Source organism: Pongo pygmaeus, chromosome 1 (genome assembly GCF_028885625.2).
Source record: "Pongo pygmaeus isolate AG05252 chromosome 1, NHGRI_mPonPyg2-v2.0_pri, whole genome shotgun sequence".
Classification (NCBI taxonomy): domain Eukaryota; kingdom Metazoa; phylum Chordata; class Mammalia; order Primates; family Hominidae; genus Pongo; species Pongo pygmaeus.
In genome coordinates this window covers 204789500-204808850 of record NC_072373.2, presented here as the reverse complement: position 1 = coordinate 204808850, position 19351 = coordinate 204789500, and the positions used below count along the sequence as shown (strand labels likewise).

The window sequence follows — 19351 nt, the reverse complement described above, 5'->3', positions numbered from 1 at the left end:
ACGTGGTAGAGGGGCACATGGAGGGCTTCTGAGGGCTGGCGATGTGTGACGTGGTAGAGGGGCACATGGAGGGCTTCTGAGGGCTGGCGATGTTCTTTTTTTTTTTTTTACCTGAGTGGTAGTAACATAGGGTTTCATTTTACAATAGGTTATTAAACTCTACGATGTTTTGTGCACTTTTAAGGGTGTGTGTATGTATTACGCCGTGTTTTAAAAACTAAAACAAAATGCTTCAGAACTTGAGAAAGGACTGGAAATGAGAGCAAAATCTGATTCTTTGAAATTCAAAGTTAGGAACTGAGTTAGCCTTAGAAAAACTCCCAGAAGTGAAAATGGGCAGAGGTTACGAGGGTTTTTGAGTGCTGTCCTAAAGCAAGTTCCACATAACTCTAGTTCCGGGGGATATCATATGAACAGGTTGGGAAATTCAGTCCACACACACAAAATGAGAGACTTAGGGTCAGGCAGCATTCCAAGCACCGTGAACTTGATGGTCCTCGTCTAAAGTTAATTCGCTTTCTTTACGGTGGGACGACTCAGAACCCTTAATTTGCTACTGTGATCTGAATGTCTAAAAGGGGGAACAGGCTCTGCAATTCTCCTCAAAGTTATACGTCCCTGGTGTATCAGCCCAGGTGAATGCGCTGCCTCGGATTCGCTCAGCCTTGCCTCTCTCCAGGCCCTTGGCTTCTTGCTCATGGAGATCCTGGGTGCTACTGGGCCACAGTCATGAATTCATCCCCTACTGCTGGTGGCTGACTTGGCCTTTCCTGGCATGAGTCTGGGCACCAGCCTGGCCCCCATTGTGTTCACCGAGGTGGAGGCAGCAGCTGCCCCACCCTTGTCCAACCCAAGTGGACCATGGAGGCCCTGGCACCTCCCACCATTTCCAGACTCAACTGAAGTACCACCCAATGTGGCAGGTGACCTTGCTCCCCCTGCAGCTGCACCACCTGAAGTCAAGGCGGAATGAACAGTATGGGAGGTGGGAGACAGGAAGGAGCCAGCAGACACATTTCTTTTTTTTTCTTCTCTCAGATGAAGGACTTTGAATCATATTCTGTTCTTTATGGCCTGCTGGAAACATCTCACATGACTAAGCAGCCAGCCCAGTCTTTGGTGAAGCTGTGGCCAGCTCAGCCACGCAACACCTTGTGCTTGCTTCCCTCCTTGCCTGCCTCGCCTCCATTTTCCTTCCCTCTGTTGGCCTTGGGAGTGTACCTCATAGGGTCTCAGAAAACAATACCCCGAAATGAAGGCCTCCCTCGGAAGCAAACATTTCTGACCTTCTCCTGCCCTCCTGTCTCTGATCCCTTATTCTCCCCCAAGGCTAGCCATAAAAACTATAATCCCTCTTCCTCAAAAGCCTGCCGTAAAACCTAAAAATATTACTCTAATTTTCCCCTTTCTTTCTGTGTAAAACTGGCCATAGGAAATTATTTGCCCTTTGTCTGATTGTAGGTCAGAAGACCCCCATCCCCATCCATGTGAGGAAGGAAGGAATGCTGCGCAGAGAGGCCGGAAAGAATCTCGACAGACAGGCCTCGCTGGGTTCCCCACTCAGTCTGTCGGCATTAGATCAGGCTCTTTTGTCAATCGTATTTCTACACAGCCGTCCACACTTTGTTGAACTGAAGCCTAAAAATGGACAGTTTCTCCTATATCTTTGGGTCTTCATTCTGAAGGCTCTTGTATCGCATAAAACCATGGTCAAATAAATTTGTGCACTTGTGTGCCTTTTCTCCTATTAATCTGCCTCTTTTTTTTTTTTTTTTTTTTTTGAGATGGAGTTTCACTCTTGTTGCCCAGGCTGGAGTGCAGTGGTGCGATCTTGGCTCACTACAACCTCCGCCTCCTGGGTTCAAGCGATTCTCATGCCTCAGCCTCCCAGGTAGCTAGGATTGCAGGCATGTGCCACCATGCCCAACTAATTTTGTATTTTTAGTAGAGACGGGGCTTCGCCATGTTGGTCAGGCTGGTCTGGAACTCCTGACCTCAGGTGATCCTCCCTCCTCGTCCTCCCAAAGTGCTGGGATTACAGGCATGAGCTACTGCACCTGCCCAGCCTTAATCTGCCTCTTCTTGATGATTTTCAGTGAACCTTCAGTGAGCATGGGGAAGTCCCTATAACCTGCAACTAAAGCATTTAAATTTTGCCTCAGGCTCTGTTTTCTGGAGAACCAGAGCAACAACACGTTGAACCTGTTCTTGAAGGACCAGCTCAGGGCTGGCTTTCCATGGAGTCCACATTGGGAAACAGTGGTGTCGAGAACTCCTTTCCTGGGACCTAAGCCTAGCCCTGCCATTGCCTCCTACCAGGGGTCCTGTTCATTCACACTCAACCCTCATCTCCAGGAAAAAAAGGCTGAATGAAACCCCGGCTCCTTTGAAGAACAGGAAGAGAGCATTGTGCATTTATTAAAACAACATATAACACAAACTCAGTTACCACCCCATATGTCTGGGATAGGCACTGAAATACAGCACATCGTCCCTGTGAGTGCTACCCCATCCTCCTGCTCAGGAAAGGAAGTGGGCAGCTGTATCAACATGGCTTCCTTCCTCTCTTTCTGACAATCGCGGGTCACCCAACGACCAGGCATTATTATACAAAAGTTCCTTTACAAAAAGCACCAAATTGGCATACATATACAAGTATATACAAAAATCACATTTTAAAAATGTACAAAATATTCCATTTTGCACCAATGTAGAAAAGTGTCCTGTGTGATTGTTTCAAGCACATTTCCAATTCTGGTTCAGTGTCTGCTGGACGCAGCGGTGAGGGTCCTACCCTAGTCCCTGCTCTCTGAGCAGAGAGAAGACATTACCTTCCCATTGCCCGTCCAGGAGCCCCGACCCCTCCCACCCTGGGCCTGTCACCAAGGCCGCTGGGCCCCTCCCCACCCTCTCCAGTCTCTCTGCATCTGGGGGCTTCTCATTCATCCAGCTCCTTACTGGTGTCCTGAAATGAAGAAAAAGATACAGAGGCAAGTGGTGAGACAGGGACTCAGGAGGATCCAAGGCTTACCAAGCTACTGTTTATTCAAACAGGAGTTTGAATAAAACATCAAACTCCAATTCCTCCCAGTCTCTTCCTTTTAAAACCAAAATAGAATTTAGCTGCCCAAACATTATGGATTGTACATCAGTACAAAACTCCAAAAGACTACCCTATAGTTTTCAACTGGATTGGAATTGAGTTTCAGTACCTGTGGTTTGAAAAATAACATTTGCAAGCATGTGCTAATTAGCAAATGTCCTTCCTATGCACCAGACACCGTGCTAAATGATTATCTTATTCACTCCCCACTACAAACTTTTGACATCAGTACAGTTATGCCCCCATACACAGATGAGTAGCCCAAGACTCAGAGAAATTGTGAGCTGCTGTGATTCAGAACCCAGGCTCCTAATCAAACTCTGCCAGGCTGGCAAACTCAGATGCCTACAAGGAGCCAGCAGATAACATGAATGAGTGAAGCAAGCGGGATTGATGGTGGTGGGGCTAGGCAAACTGGCAAGGGCATGTCCCATTTTTCTTTCTTTTCTTTGTTTTTTTTTGAGACGGAGTTTCACTCTTTTGCCCAGGCTGGAGTGAAGTGGCGTGATCTCGGCTCACTGCAAGCTCCTCCCCCCGTGGGATTCTAGCGATTCTCCTGCCTCAGCCTCCCAAGTAGCTGGGATTACAGGTGCCCATCACCACGCCTGGCTAATTTTTGTATTTTTAGTAGAGACGGGGTTTCACCATGTTGGCCAGGATGGTGTCGAACTCCTGACCTCAGGTGATCCGCCTGCCTTGGCTTCCCAAAGTGCTAGGATTACAGGCCTGAGCTACCATGCCAGCATGTCCCCTTTAAAGGGAAGAGCCACTGCCCAGAGCCAGCACTCTGGGACTACAAGGAAGTTCAAGTCCACCATTGTTTGCTTTTTCTAAACTTTCACAAGGTGAAAATGCAGATTCTTAGTTCAAATCTCCTTTTTCTTAACCCTTAAAAAAAACCCTAATTTAAAAAATGTTAGCAATTAATTTTTTCTTTTTAAGAGACAGTGTAGTGTCCTTCTCTGTTGCCAAGGCAGGAGTGCAGTGGTGCAATCATAGCTCACTGCAGCCTCTACCTCCTGGGCTCAAGCAATCCTCCAGGCTCAGCCTTCCGAGTAGCTAGGACTACAGACATGTACCACCACGCCTGGCTAATTTTTAAATTATTTTTGTAAAGATGAGGACTTGCTGTGTTGACCAGGCTGGTCCCAAACTCCAGGTCTCAAGCAATCCTCCCGCCTCAGCCTCCTAAAGTGCTGGGATTATAGGCATGTACCACCACACCCAGCCAGCAAGTAATTATTTATTTATTTATTTATTTATATTTATTTATTTTTTTTGAGATGGAGTCTCACTCTTGTCATCCAGGCTGGAGTGCAGTGGCACGATCTCGGCTCACTGCAACCTCCGCCTCCCAGGTTCAAGCGATTCTCCTGCCTCAGCCTCCTAAGTAGCTAGGACTACAGGCGCCTGCCACCAAATTCAGCTAATTTTTTGTATGTTTAGTAGAGACAGGATTTTACCATGTTGGCCAGGCTGGCCTTGGCCTCCCAAAGTGCTGGGATTACAGGCTCGAGCCACCGTGCCTGTCCAGCAAGTAGTTTTTTTTTTTGTTTTGTTTTGTTTTTTAATTTAAACACATTGCTGGCCAAACAAAACACCTCAATGGGCCCAGACTAGCTCATGAGCCCCTGTCTTTTCCCTCTGCTGTGCCATATTGCTTTCCATTTAAGAAGATCATTTAGATGTGAAATGGGAGCATTTTATTATGAATAGTTTGGGGTTTTTTTCTTCTCTAAGGGTAAAGAGAACAGGACTTTACCCTCAATAGGGTTAAAGCACGTGGTGGGGACAAGTCTCAGCATCATTGCCAATGTCTAACACGGTGCTTTGCATATAGTAGGTACCTCAGGTTGTTGTGGAATGAGTGAAGGAATGAAGGAATGGAGGTAGATGAATTTCTTACCTTCTTCCTTCCCTTCTGTGGAGTCTTCCTCTTCCTGATCTTCTTCTTCAATGAATTCTTCCTCTTCCTCATCTGTGACAAAAAACATTTGTTAGGATGGGGCCGGTTCCTTGAGGAGCTACTTGAAGAGGAACCAGGCAGGAAAGAGCACGGTCTAAACCCCTTCCTGTGCCCAGTTGGGTCAAACAGCCACACAGAGACGGCAGTGGTCTGGGAGGGGATGGGCTTGCCAGACCCACGCTGCACAGAGGCCCTGCTTCTGCAATCCCCCACACTCCGTCCCAGGGAGCCGGGCTCAAGACACTTCCTTGCTCCAGCAACAGCAGCTTCTATCACCTGCTCTGCCTGTGACCAGAGAGGGGACTCTGAGGAAGCACATTCTGTGCTTCTGCACATCTCTCAGGTAGGCAGATAAACATCGCCTGGGGAGGAAAAACCTCCTCGATCCTCAGGGATCAGAGTCCTTGTCTTGAAAGAAGCTACTTAGCCTATGAGATCTGCTTGTTCAGCAGCCCCTGTCCCGTTTTCCTCATTCCTTAGCCTGTGGAGGGGAGGGGTGGACATGATGGGGAAGCACTTCTGGAGCCACCTCTGCTCCCTGAAGCCGAGCACCAGAGGGACAGTGACTGAGCTGCAACTCATGTCCCCATTTTTTCATCCTGAGATGTCACCGTCAGGCTTTAACAGGGAACATCTCCCTCCCCTACTCCTCTCCCAAGCCACCTCCTTAATCTTTTGGGGCCCTGAAGGGGCCACCACAGAGTCAGGACGTTTGTCAAGAGTATCTTCAGGCCAGGCTTGGTCGCTCATGCCTGTAATCCCAGCACTTTGGGAGGCTGAGGCGATCAGATCACCTGAGGTCAGGAGTTCAAGACCAGCCTGGCCAACATGGTAAAACCCTGTCTCTACTAAAAATACAAAAAATTAGCCAGGTGTGGTGGCGTGCACCTGTAATCCCAGCTACTTGGGAGGCTGAGGCAGGAGAATCTCTTGAACCCGGGAGACAAAGGTTGCAGTGAGCTGAGATCACACCATTGCACTCCAGCCTGGGTGACAAGAGCAAAAAACTCCGTCTCAAAAAAAAAAAAAAAAAATAGTATCTCCAAAATGACAACCAAAATTCCAGCCAAGTAACTGGGATCAGAGTATAACCCAGGGAGTTCTGTTGTTTAATCATTATCACAATGACTACTCTTAATAGCAGTTGCTGAGTACTTACTATGTGCCAAGTAGTGTGCTAAGAGTTGAATCTGCATCATCTTATAAAATCCTCACAAGAGTTTTGCAAGCCAAATGGCCCTCAGTAGAATTTGCACGGCTACTTGCTAGCTGTGCGGCCTTGAACAAGTGGCTTACCCTCTCTGAGCTTTAAGTTCCCTCAACTACAAAATAGAGATGGTAACAGAACCTATCCCATGAAGTTGTGTTAAATGATAAAACTTATGTTAAGAGCTTAGTGCCTAGGACATACAGAGTGTTCAGTAACTGGTGACCGTTGGTACTCTCCTCATTTTACTTGTGGAGAAACTGAGGCTCAGGGAGATTATGAAGGCCAGTGCAGGACTTCACAATGTTATGTTCACACCGTATCACCCACTCTTGAAAATCTATTTCTTTTTTTTATTTTTCTGAGACGGAGTTTCGCTCCTGTTGCCCAGGCTGGAGTGCAATGGTGTGATCGCAGCTCACCGCAACCTCCTCCTCCCGGATTCAAGCAATTCTCCTGCTTCAGCCTCCCAAGTTAGCTGGGATTACAGGCATGTGCCACCACGCCCAGCTAATTTTGTATTTTTAGTAGAGACGGGGTTTCTCCGTGTTGGTCAGGCTGGTCTGGAACTCCTGACCTCAGGTGATCCGCCCACCTGGGGTCCCCAAAGTGCTGAGATTACAGGAGTGAGCCACTGTGCCCAGTCGACCCACTCTTGAATATCTTAGCTTAGGGAAGCCGACAGTGGAGCAGCTCACTACCACAGTGGATGTCCCCAAAGCCATTGGTATCTCTGCTTTGGGATGTATTTTGTCCTTACCTATGAATGGGGTATATCTGGGGCTCTGAAAACAGACTTAGCACCAGATACTGAAGGTTTTCAGGAGAGCGACACAGGAGGTGCCAAGAAGCTCTTCTCTTTCTCACGCCAGCCCATTTACAGTTCTTCCTTGTTCCTTCATCATCCCCCTGTCCCCCAACCTCAGCTGGTCATTGGAGCACCACCTCTCAGACCAATGCAACAGTCAGCAATGTGGGATCTGCCCTCTCTTTCTCTGTTGCCTTTTAGCTGTGTTTCCCTTTTAGCTGTGTGACCTTTAGCAAATTAACATACTTGCTTCCATTCAGTTTCTTCATTTCCTTTGTTATTTTCACCCTTATTATTGTTACGGTTGCATTGTTACAATTATTATAGGCACTCTATGGAAGAGTAATTATAAACAGAAATGAGGACATGATGTTGATCAATTAAGGTGCCTGGGTATCATAGGTGATAGCATTAAGAAACTGAAGCTAAGACTACCTTTAGGCATTAACCAGTACATCTTTAGGGCTCTACCGGACCTTTCTGCATCGATATCTGATTTTTTGCAACAGCACCATGAGTTGTTCATTATTAGAGGGCTCACTTCTAACCTGACTTTTTAAACTAGAAAACAAAACTCAGGCAGAAGGGGGCTTGCCAAAGGTCACACAGATAAACAAATGGCAGAACCAGGATTTAAACTCAGAACTGTCTGATTCCAGAGGACATATTATTTCTACTGCCCCAAGAGGCCTCCCTGCCATGGATCCATATGTAATTTATGAAGCAGGAATTCTGCACCAGGCACTGTGCTAGGCTCTGGGCTCATCTAGAAGTTGACTATATGAATTTTGGTGTTTTTTTTTTTTTTTTTTTGAGACAGAGTTTGGCTGGCTCTTTTGCCCAGGCTGGAGTGCAGTGGCATGATCTCGGCTCACTGCAACCTCTACCTCCTGGATTCAAGTGATTCTCCTGCCTCAGCTTCCCAAGTAGCTGGAATTACAGGCACGTGTCACCACGTCTGGCTAATTTTTGTATTTTTAGTAGAGATGAGGTTTCACCACATTGGTCAGGCTGGTCTCAAACTCCTGACCTCAAGTGATCCGCCCATCTTGGCCTTCCAAAGTGCTGGGATTACAGGCATGAGCCACCACAGCCGGCCAGAAGTTGGCTATATGAGTTTGATTGATATTTGGGGATCTTTATTAGTGTATCTGCCTCCCATGGGGCTCAGTGGGAGGGACGCTGGTTTCCAGGGGTCAGACAGGCAAATAGACAAGTGGCATCACCACCTCCTTTACCTGTCCCAAAGTCAATGGCTCTCAGGGCGTCTGCTATGTGCTCTAAATCCAAGGTAAAGCAGTCCATGTTCTCAAAGCCCTGCTCTGTCTTCCCCAGCTGGCAGCCCTTGGAAGCTTCCACAATGCTGCAGGGGAGACAGAGAGAGGCAGGATGAGGTCTCTGGGGCTCAGTGCAGGGAGGAGAGGGCACATGCCTTGCCCACACCCAGGGCTTTTACCCAGAGGCTCCCCTGGAGGGATGGAGTATTTCCTCTCCAACCTCAAGCACAAGGAGTGGTCCAAAAAGTCAGGGATGCAAAGGATCAGGGAAACCAGCCTGGAGTGAGACCCTCCCAGCAGGCCTAATGCCCAGGATGAGGCTTCCTGGACAAAGGCCCAGGTGGGAACTAGGGGCTTGGATCATAGCCTCTGGGGAGACACTGACCTTTTGATGAGTTGCTTGGCAGTCTGCAGGGGGAGAGAGAACAAAGTATTAGGACTGCAGAAGAGGTAACTCCAGGAAATCAGCAAAACCAGTGAAATAGGTGTTGTAGGTGGATATTTGGTGCCATTTCCTAACCCAATTGTGACCTGCTCCCCACCCCAAACTGAGCAGAATCGGGAATTTTTCCCTCTGTCTGTGGTCTATACAGGTCTTGGTCATCACCCTAGGACCCATTGTCTTGACAGGAAGCTTGGATTCTAGGGGTATCAATCCCAAAACTCCTAAACCCTGAACTCCCCAGTCCTAACCACCTTTTCATACTTAATGTCTAGCACAAAGCCTGGCCCACAGTAGAAGCCTAGAACATTTTTATTGAACTGAACTATGAAGTCTTATAACTGAGCCTTTTCTGTCCTCCCCAACAAGCTCTTTGAGGGCAGGGCTGTGTCTGGTTTATCTCCTTGTCTTCCACCTCAGTGCCTGGCCTACAGTAGGGGCTCAATTAATAGTCTGTAAATGGGACACTGTATTTTGCAGCTTACAAAGTCATTTCATAAACATCCTCTTATTTGATCATCATAAAATCAGTAAGAGGAAGGTGGGGGGTGTTACATGCCCATTTGACAGATGAGGAAACTGAGGCTCACAGAGGTTTAAATGGCTTTTTCCAAGGGCCCATGGGTGGTCAGTGGAGAAGCATAACTTGAACCTTAGAGCTGTAGAGTTGAACTGACCCCACCCAGACCCTTCTAGTCCTGCTCACCAAGAGGAAGGTGGCTCCCCCAGGCTCGTCCAGGGACTGGATGGCAGTCTCCATCAGCTTTGTGGACTTGTCCAGCTGCTCCTGGTACTGCTGGATGAGGGCCTCGATGAAGCTAAGCTTTTCCTCCTGCTCCTGCGTGATCCGCTGCAGCAACTCACTTTTCTTCTCATCCAGGATGGCATACAGTGTGTCAAACTTCTGGCTCAGCTCTTCCTTTACCTGGTGGCTGTTCTCCTGAGGACGGAAGTCTTGCGGTCACATTCTGTAGGGCCCTTATTCCCTGTCCACTACACTCCCTTCCTGGGACAGTAGCAAGGAATCTAAAGCTAGAAGAGATCTCACTACACACATCCCCACACTACAGAAGATGAAACAAAGACTTAACAAGAAAACACTCATCTGGCCTCAAAGCTACTTAGTACGCCAGTGATATTTGGAGGCTGATGCCTTGAAAAACAGCTAGCCCCTTCTTCCAAAATAGAGGCTCTAGGGTCACATGACACAACATGTTCTTCCTTGTTCCTGCACCCTCCCCCTGTCTCCCAACCTCAGCTGGTCACTGGAGCATCACCTCTCAGACCAATGCGACAGTCACCCAGTGTGGGATCTGCCCTGTATTTCTCTGTTGCCTTTTTTTTTTTTTTTTTGAGATGGAGTCTCGCTCTGTTGCCCAGGCTGGAGTGCAGTGGTGCAATCTTGGCTCACTGCCACCTCCACCTCCCAGGCTCAAGCGATTCTCCTGCCTCAGCCTCCCGAGTAGCTGGGATTATAGACACGCTACCACGCCTGGCTATTTTTTTGTGTTTTTAGTACAGATGGGGTTTCACCATGTTGGCCAGGATGGTCTCGATCTCCTGACCTCATGATCCGACCACCTTGGCCTCCCAAAGTGCTAGGATTACAGGCATGAGCCACTGCGCCCGGCTCTCTGTTGCCTTTTAGCTGTGTTTCCCTTTTAGCTGTGTGACCTTCAGCAAATTAACGTTTCCTGGGCCTCCCATATGTCCCAGGTCACAATCTTCCCTCCCTTTCAGGACCAAGACTGGATTCGGGAAGCTCTGCATCATTTGGTCCTAGGAGAGGTGGAAAAACAGCTCCTTTCCTAGCATCCTTCTCAACTGAAGCTCCCTTCTCTCTATGTTCTTTCCTGTAAAATGGGTGTGACAATAGCATCTCATCAGACCGGGAGCCTCTCATGGGTGATCACAATGTTCCCCTCCTTCCTATCCTTCGCCCAACTCTTCATCCACTAGCAATTATGATGACCCCTTCCCCTCATCTCATCTCCAGATCCCTACCCCAAGTGAACATGGAAAATCATGGAAGCTTTTTTCAGGGATAGAAAAGTTCCCTTCTGCCCTCAACAGTCTCACTACTCAACGTGTGGTCTGTGGACCCAGCAGCTTGGGCAAATCCTGGGAACTGGCTAGAAATGCAGCTCTTATGCCTCATTCCAAACCAACTGAATCAGAACCTGAATTTCAACACCCAGCGTAATTTTCATGCACTTTAAAGTTTGGGAAGTGTTGGTCTATGGCACACTGAAGAACTGTGCTCTGAAAACAATTTGTGCTGAATAAATACTGAGAATTATTGATGGGACACTCCCTGAGCTCAGGGACCACGTCTGTCTGGTTCACTCCTCCATCCCCCACATCTTGGGTGGGGCCGGACACACAGCTGTGCTTAAGAAGCATTTGTTGAGAGAGTGGATGAATGGATTAGTCCCTCCCCTACCATCCCTGCTTGACCGTCCCAGGCTCCAGGCCCCAACCTTTAGCCACAACCTACGGGTGAGCCTTCCCCAGAGACCAGGCTGCCCTGGAAAGCTCCAAATCCCCAGGCAGGACTATTCTGTCCCCTCACCTTGGTCACTCGACAGGAGTCCTCCAGCTGAGTGATGATGGTCTGCACGCGGTCATTCCCCGCCACCAGCATGGAGATACAGTTATTCAGTTCAGTCTAGATGGGGGTGTGGGGGTCAGGAGAGGAGAGACACAAATAGCCTCAGGGCCTACCCACTGGGGCATGGCAGCAACATGGCTCCCTCCCTCCCCTCTCTGCTAGAAAGAGCCTCCAGTAGGGATCTGGCCCCTCTTTCAGGTATAGCTCAGCTCCAGAGTAGAGGATATTAGAAAGATACTGCATCCCTTATTTTACAGCTGAGGCCAAGAGCAGGCAATTGAGCTGCCCAAAACACACAGCAAGGAACTGGCAGAGGAAGGGCTTGTTTCTAAGAAAGAAGGGACAAAAAAAGAAATAGAGTTGGAGACGTCTAGAAGAGAGAGACCTAGAGAAGAGTGGGGAGTGGGGAAGAGAGAGTATGGAAAGGGGGTGGCTACGGCTTACTGCACAGACAGGGTGGTGGGCCCCCACAGGCCCAGGGGCCCAGGGAGGGGGCTGTAAGCTGCCTCCTGCTTCGGGGGAATGTGAAGTCTAGGAGAAGAGGTGAGAGGCACAGGAAGAGGTGTCTGGGGGATGGAGAAGCCATGGCCTGAGAGGACCCCAGTGGCCTGGTTGGGGCGTCTGACCGCTCCCCTGTGGCCACACCCAGGTGCTCTCGAGTGGCTCTAAGTATAACCATGAGCTCAGCTGCCTCCCCCAGGAAGGCCAGGGCTGCTGTCCCTGTGGCCTGGGAAGTCCCTCCAGAGGGACTATTCCTGAAAGGCCAGATCAGCAGATCTACAGGGATCAAATCTGCCTCCTAAATCATCAGGCCGTGCCCAGCAGGCCCAGGCTGGGGGTAAAAGTGGCTGGAGCCAGTACCTTTTGTCCCTGGAAGACACTCTGCAATGGGGCCACCTCGCAGGCCTTGTGGATCCCAAACACCTTGCACATGGAGCAGGTGGGCACCTCACACGTGAGACAGTAGATGTTGATTTTCTCATCTTCGTGCTCCTTGCACATGGGGTGACTGCCCTTCTGCAGCGGCCGACTGCAGTGGAGAACAGTCACAAGTCATGGGGGTCCTGTGTCCCTGCATCCCCCTCCCCAGCTCCAATGCACCAGTCGCAGCTACTGGGGAGGCTGAGGCAGGAGGATTGCTCAGCCCAGGAATTCGAGGCTGCAGTGTGTCTGAATCTCCAGATTTATGCCCTGGGCTCTCAGTGTTTGGCTGTCCTAAAATCTTTTCATCTTCTGGGACCAAGGACTTGGGAAGACAATGACACCAAATGTGTCCCCACATCCTAAGATGGAGTTAGCCTGAGGCTCTGCCAGTGCCAAGGACACAGAAAGGACTACAGAATTCCAGAGTCAGACCTGGAGATGTTTTAGAGAAGAGGAAACTGGGCTCCAGAAAAGTGAACTGACGCGTCCAAGGTCGTACAGCAAGTAAGGGCAGAGGAGGCTAGAGTTCAGTTGCTCTAATTATAGTCACCTTAGCTTTGGTTACTGCAGGCTGGGCTCTGAGCTAAGAAATTTATACTGATGGCCTCATTTAATTCTATATTTAATCTACCAGACTGTAACCTCCATCAGGGTAGGGAAACTTGCCTGTTTTCTTCACCCCTGTGCCTACACTGTACAGTGCCTGGCATAGAGGAGGTGGTAATTAAACAAAGGTAGAAAGAATAAATCAATAAGGCTGGGCGCAGTGGCTCATGACTGTAATCCCAGCACTTTGGGAGGCCGAGGTGGGAGGGTCACCTGAGGTCAGGAGTTCGAGACCAGCCTGACCAATATGATGAAACCCCGTCTCTACTAAAAACACAAAAAAATTAACCAGGCATGGTGGCATGCACCTGTAATCCCAGCTACGCGGGAGGCTGAGGCAGGAGAATCACTTGAACCCAGGAGGCAGAGGTTGTGGTGAGCCGAGATCGCACCATTGCACTCCAGCCTGGGCAACAAGAGCAAAACTCTGTCTCAAAAAAAGAAAGAAAGAAAGAAAGAAAGAATAAATAAATAACTAGCATAGGAGTCAATAATATTCACCATCTTGAATTTCTTAAGATTCTCCATAAGAAAACAATTTTTTTAAAAAAGAATATTCACCACAGCGTCAGTCACACCCTCTCTCTTTCTCTTAGCTTCATCACTTTCTAGCTGTATGGCCTTGGATAAACCTCTGACCCTCTCTGAGCCATGAGGTTGCCCCTGAGGCTCAGAGAAGGAGCAGCGTGTATGCCCCATGTCATGGTGACTGGTGAGTGGGTAGCCCAGGGCTGTCCAACAGCCCAGCACAAGCCTGACTTCTAGTCCAGAGATTCTTCCAAAGGCCCAAGTCTCTTCCTCTGCTTTCTCCCCTAACACATATGCTTAGAACTACCTTTCTTCCTTGAGACCTCCGACCTGTTATTTGTGCTTCTCTTGGGACATCAGTCATTTCCTAACCTAGATTCATTGGGGTTTGGGGGGGGAATTTTTGGTGGTGTTTTGTTTTGTTTTGATTTTTTGCCTAGGCTGGAGTGCAGTGGTGTGATCTTAGCTCACTGCAACCTCCGCCTCCCTGGTTCAAGCAATTCTCACGCCTCAGCCTCCTGAGTGGCTGAGATTACAGACGTGCACCACCATGCCCAGCTAATTTTTGTATTTTTTAGTAGAGATGGTGTTTCACCATGTTGGGCAGGCTGGTCTCAAACTCCTGGCCTCATGTGATCCATCTACCTCAGCCTTCCAAATTGCTGGGATTACAGGCATGATCCACTGCACCCAGCCTTTTTTTTTTTTTTTTTTTTTTTTTTTTTGAAACAGGGTCTCACCATATTGTCCAGGCTGGAGTGCAGCAGCGATTCACAGACACACTGCAGCCTCGAACTCCTGGGCTGAGCAATCCTCCTGCCTCAGCCTCCCCAGTAGCTGCAACTGGTGCATACCACCATGCCTGGTGTAGATTCGATTTTTTAAGTCTTCTGTCTCCAGCTAGACTATACACTCATTGAAAGCCAACGCTACCTTTGATTTCCAGCCCCGAACAGAACAGACATCTTGCAAATGTCAAATGGTGACTGTTCCCATCAGTGTCAATGCCTCACCTCCAAACAGCCTTACATGACTGATCACACCCTGGGCTCTATTGTCCTCTCAAGTTCTTAAATAAACCCCTTTCCAGGCTTGCCTTTTTGCATCTTTTACCCCAGGGTCCCTATGCTGGCAGGGGTCTGCCATTGCCACCTGCCTCCATCCCCTGATAAAGGGATGGCAGGGAGTGCAGAGGTGAGGCAAGAGCCTGAGGGTCTGGTTCATGCGCCCACAGCCCTCCCAGATGGCCACCCTCCCAAGCTCAGACTTTGGCATCGGGGTTCATATCCAGATTGTTCTTTTACATTCATTTTTGTGATTTTGGACAAGTGATTTCACCTCTCTTGCCTGTGGGATTCCTCCCAGAACTACTGCAATCATGGTAGAAATTGTCTATAATGAATGTGGAGTGCCCAGCACAGAGCAGACCCTCAATAGAGGGCAGCTGTCATTGTCATTCAACTATGCGGAAAGGCCTCAAAGGTTCACATACAACATGCTCTTCATAGGTCGGCACTGGGTAGGCTAACATTGGTGTGGAATTGACTTTATTACTCCTTATGATCAACAATATGTTTGCATTTTGTAGTGTTGCACTCTAGCAACATGAGAGGCAATCTAGCGCAGCAATTAAGAATATTCACCGGCCGGCCAGGCGCGGTGGCCCACGCCTGTAATGCCAGCACTTTGGGAGGCCAAGGCAGGCGGATTACCTGAGGTCAGAAGTTCAAGACCAGCCCAGCCAACGTAGTGAAACCCTGTCTCTACAAAAAATACAAAAATTAGCTGGGTGTGGTAGTGCACGTCTATAATCCCAGCACTTTGGGAGGCCGAGGCGGGCAGATCACCTGAGGTCAGGAGTTTGAGACCAGCCTGGCCAACATGGTGAAACCCTGTCTCTACTAAAAATATGATAATTAGCTGGGCACGTTGGCACGCATCTGTAGTCCCTGCTACTCGGGAAGCTGAGGCAGGGGAATCATTTGAACCCAGGAGGCAGAGGTTGCAGTGAGCCAAGATCGTACCACTGCCCTCTAGCCTGGGCAACAGAGCAAGACTCTGCCTCAAAAAAAAAAAAATAAAATAAAAAATATTCTCACACCCTCTCTCTCTTAGCTCTACCACTTGCTAGCTGTGTGGCCTTGGACAAATCTCTCATCTTCTCTGAGCTTCCATGTCCTCATGGTAAAATGGAGACAGGAATGCCTTCCCGGGTTACTATGAGAAGCAGATAGGGAAAATGCCTGAAAGTACTTAGTACAGTGGCTGCACACGGTAGGTACCCAATAAATAGTTGATACATTAACCATTTTCCATTAATATCTTATTTGACAGCCACAATAACAGATCTTACTGTTTCTGTTTGCAGACAGAGGAAATGAAGCTCTAAAGGCTTACCCAACATGGTACCGTACATTAGTCACAAAGGCTGACTAGCAAGCACAGTTACCCGGGCCGGGGTTTTTTCACCTGAGATCTGGTCTGTCACCTTCCCTTGGGCTGGGCACTGCCTGCAGGCAGATGCTTGGTGAAGGTTTTGGACTTTAAAGGCTGTGAGGTCAGCACTCCTGGAGTCTTACCAGGATGTCCTGATTTGTAAAGATCTTTCCTGTAGCTGTGTCTCTCCCAAATTTTTGTGTTGTGTTGTGTTGTGTGTGTGTGTGTGTGTGTGTGTGTGTGTTTTTAGATGGAGTCTCACTCTGTCACCCAGGCTGGAGTGCAGTGGCACGATCTCTGCTCACTGCAACCTCTGCCTCCCTGGTTCAAGCAATTCTCCTGCCTCAGCCTCCTAAGTAGCTGGGATGACAGGCATGCGCCACCACGCCCGGCTAATTTTTGTATTTTTAGTAGAGATGGGGTTTCGCCATGTTGGCCAGGCTGGTCTCCAACTCCTGACCTCGAATGATCCACCCATCTTGGCCTCCCAAAGTGCTGGGATTACAGGCGTGAGCCACCGCACCCGGCCTCCCAGTTTTTTTGTCTGTTTGTTTGAGGCATAGTCTCACTGTCACCCAGGCTGGAGTGCAGTAGCACAATCATGACTCTGCAGCCTTGACCTCCCTGGCTCAACAATTCTCCTGAAGAGCTGGGACTACAGGCTTGCCCCACCACGCCCAGCTAGTTTTTAAACTTTGTAGAAACAGGGTCTCACTATGTTGCCCTGACTGGTCTTGAACTCCTGGCCTCAAACAATGATCCCAACTTGGCCTCCCAGAGTGTTGGGATTATGGGCATGAGCCACCATGCCTGGCCCTCTCTCCCCAGTTTAAGGCCAACCCTTCACAACCTCCACCACTCACACATTCTGCCTATGAATGAGCTGCTATTTTATTAGCAGGAAGACTCAGAGCTAGATTGACTGGGTCAACTCCCAGCTCTTTCACTTCCCAACTGGGAAACCTTAGCTAATTGACTTCTCCTCTTGGGCCTCAGTTTCCTCATCTGTGAAATGAGGATAATAAAGTCATGTCTGATTCATAGAGTTATTGGGAGGTACTTAGATGAAGCATTCCCAGTGCCTGATGCTGTTCCTCGTGGCACACGGGAGAGTAGCTGCTGCTATCCTTATAGACAACCTGGCTGTTTCTCACTAGGCGTTTTCTCTGCTGACCAGAGCCACTTAGCTGGCCCCAGGGCCTTTCTCTCCCTCTCACATCTCATCTTTCCCCCAGTCTCTCTCTTGGTATCGCCTGGAAGGGCAGCCTAATGTCTGGGCCCCTTCCCATCTGCTGAGCAATCCTGAGAGCTGGGTTGGGGTGTATGGGTCCCCAGTCCTGTCTCTGAATGGCTCGTGTAGCTAGTCCGGCTAGAGGCCTGGATCCTGAGCAGATGAAGGAGGGCGAAGGAGCTTGGGGGAGCAGGGCACAGCATGGCTGGGAAGGAGGGTGGGCCCCCAGCAGGCACGAGAACCGACCTGGAGCACTCCTGTTTGTAGATGTCGATGATGTTCTCCACCAGCAGGTTCCTCTGCAGGCCGTACACTCCGTGACGATCCATGATCACCTCGTGGCGGCAGGTGGGGCAGCGGAAACGGCCTCCAGACATGGACACTGAGCTGCCCCGGCTGGTCCAGTAGGGATTTGCAGCCTGCAGGTGGCAAAGGTCAAGGTGAGGCCTGGGCTCCCTCCTCAGCCCTTCTCCTTTCTAATCTCCTCTTATCCTTTCCTCTGCCTATCCCAACCACCCCCGTCAAACCTAATGACCTGGAGCTCCGCAGACTGCGATGAGAACCAGTCGTCACACACAGAGCACCTGAGAAGCAGCTAAGCAGTCGTCAGGATGGGGAGGCAGGAGACCTGGGTTCAAGTCATGTTTATTCTCTGAGTGATTTTGGGCAAGCAACCTTATCTGTCTAGGCCTCAGTTTGCTCACTTATGAAATAGGTATTACAATTTCATAATTGTAAGCAAGCTCCTAAGGCTGCTACTTTAAAGATAATATCGTGAAAGAACATTTTGTAAAGTGTCCCTCGGGAACCTCGCATCCTGCCTCCCAGCCAGGACACCTACCCCCTTCCTTTCTCTGGGAGTTATAGCCCCTTCTGTCCCCATATTGTAGGGAACAGCCTCGAAAGGGAAGATGCCTCTACTGCCCACTGCCTCCCTGACACCCTCCTCCCAAAGCTCTGGGCCTCTTGCCACCAGGACCTGGCTCCAGCCCCAGGGGTCTGGTTTCTCTCTCCTGTCCCTGCCTCCCCCGCTTATCACTTGAGGCATTTGACTCTTGATTGGAGAGTCAACAGCAGTGCTCAGGGCAGGGGTGGGAGAGCTGTGGGCAGGGTGGGGAGGGGAAACATGTGTCATGGAGAAGAACCGCAGCAGCCAGAACCGCCTCCCAGCCCCCTCTCAGCCCTGTCCAGAGGCCTCTGCAGGGGTTCACTTCCAAGGGGAAAGAGCCTGTCCAGGTTGGAAGGCTAAGGGAGAAGAAGGGTTTCATCACAGGGAAGCCAAGTAACCACCTGGGGCCCCTGGATGAAGCTGCACTCAGCACTTACCTGGAAGATGTCATTGGCACACTTCCGGCACAGGTTGTGCTGGCACGGCAAGATGACCACTGGCTTGGTAAACATCTCCAGGCAGATGGGGCAGATCAGCTGCTTCTCCAAGTTCTCCATGGGATTCCCATCCTGGATCAGGCGCGACTTATAATCCATTCTGTGGGCAGGAATGAGAGCCGCGCCTAGCTGCCTCCTCTACTAACTTCGCTCTAAGTAGACCTGGGGGGTCTTGCCTTTGTCACGAAACACCAGGTCGGATCCTGTTGGCTTCCTTCTCCTGGTGCCCGAATTCTATCTTGGTCTGAGGCCCCTCTGATATTTATAGCTAGATCTTGGTCACATGAGTCCCAGGAGGGGACCAGCTGAGCATTCCGATGCCAAGCGGCTGGTGGGGCTTGAGTTTCCTCCAGGCCTGAAAGACTGGCCCTCTCAAATCACATGCAGGGATGAGCAATCACTGTTCTGCTGGGATGGGGGTCATAAACAAGAACAGCCTGTTCAGAGGCAGGCTTAGGGCAAGACTGGGTACCCAGAGCTTCCTCCAGAAATTGGTCTCCCCCCGGCACCAGGCTAATGGGTCAGGGATGGGACCCAGCAAGTGAGCCACTGGGATTGAAGGGGTTAATAGCCAATGCTATGATGAAAATGTCTGATGAATGAATTTTATTCATTCATCGGATATTTTTCTGAGTACTAGTATACATCAGACAACTAGTATACATCACAACGTGACAGATGGATGAGTGATCTCTTTCCCTGCCCCGAGAAACTCACAGCCCAGGAAGGGAGATAGAAAGGATTGTGCAGTGGTGCGATCTCTGCTCACTGCAACCTCTGCCTCCCAGGTTGAAGTAAGTCTCCTCCTTCAGCCTCCTGACCTCAA

The 19351-nt window shown here is 49.5% G+C and overlaps 1 protein-coding gene across 1 annotated transcript; it reads right to left on the bottom strand.

The window, feature by feature from the left end:
- Positions 1 to 2385: 2385 nt before the first annotated feature.
- TRIM63 (tripartite motif containing 63) lies at positions 2386 to 18882 on the bottom strand. The gene is made up of 9 exons (XM_054446907.2): positions 18466 to 18882; positions 17386 to 17558; positions 12276 to 12444; positions 11376 to 11471; positions 9510 to 9743; positions 8747 to 8769; positions 8323 to 8447; positions 5010 to 5081; positions 2386 to 2965 (listed from the first exon to the last, which is right to left on the bottom strand). The coding sequence occupies exons 1-9, from the start codon at positions 18622 to 18624 to the stop codon at positions 2955 to 2957; spliced, it is 1062 nt and encodes a 353-aa protein (XP_054302882.1). The 5' UTR covers positions 18625 to 18882; the 3' UTR covers positions 2386 to 2954.
- Between the last annotated feature and the right edge of the window lie 469 nt (positions 18883 to 19351).

What these genes read in the sequence shown, in the direction of transcription:
- TRIM63 (XM_054446907.2), bottom strand. Translation starts at nt 18,624, where the DNA reads ATGGATTATAAGTCGCGCCTGATCCAGGATGGGAATCCCATGGAGAAC. An exon ending in TACAAACAGGAGTGCTCCAG is followed by an intron (nt 12,445 to 17,385) that starts GTCGGTTCTCGT and finishes TCTCCACTGCAG; the next exon opens with TCGGCCGCTGCAGAAGGGCA. An exon ending in ACTCCTGTCGAGTGACCAAG is followed by an intron (nt 9,744 to 11,375) that starts GTGAGGGGACAG and finishes TTCCGTCCTCAG; the next exon opens with GAGAACAGCCACCAGGTAAA.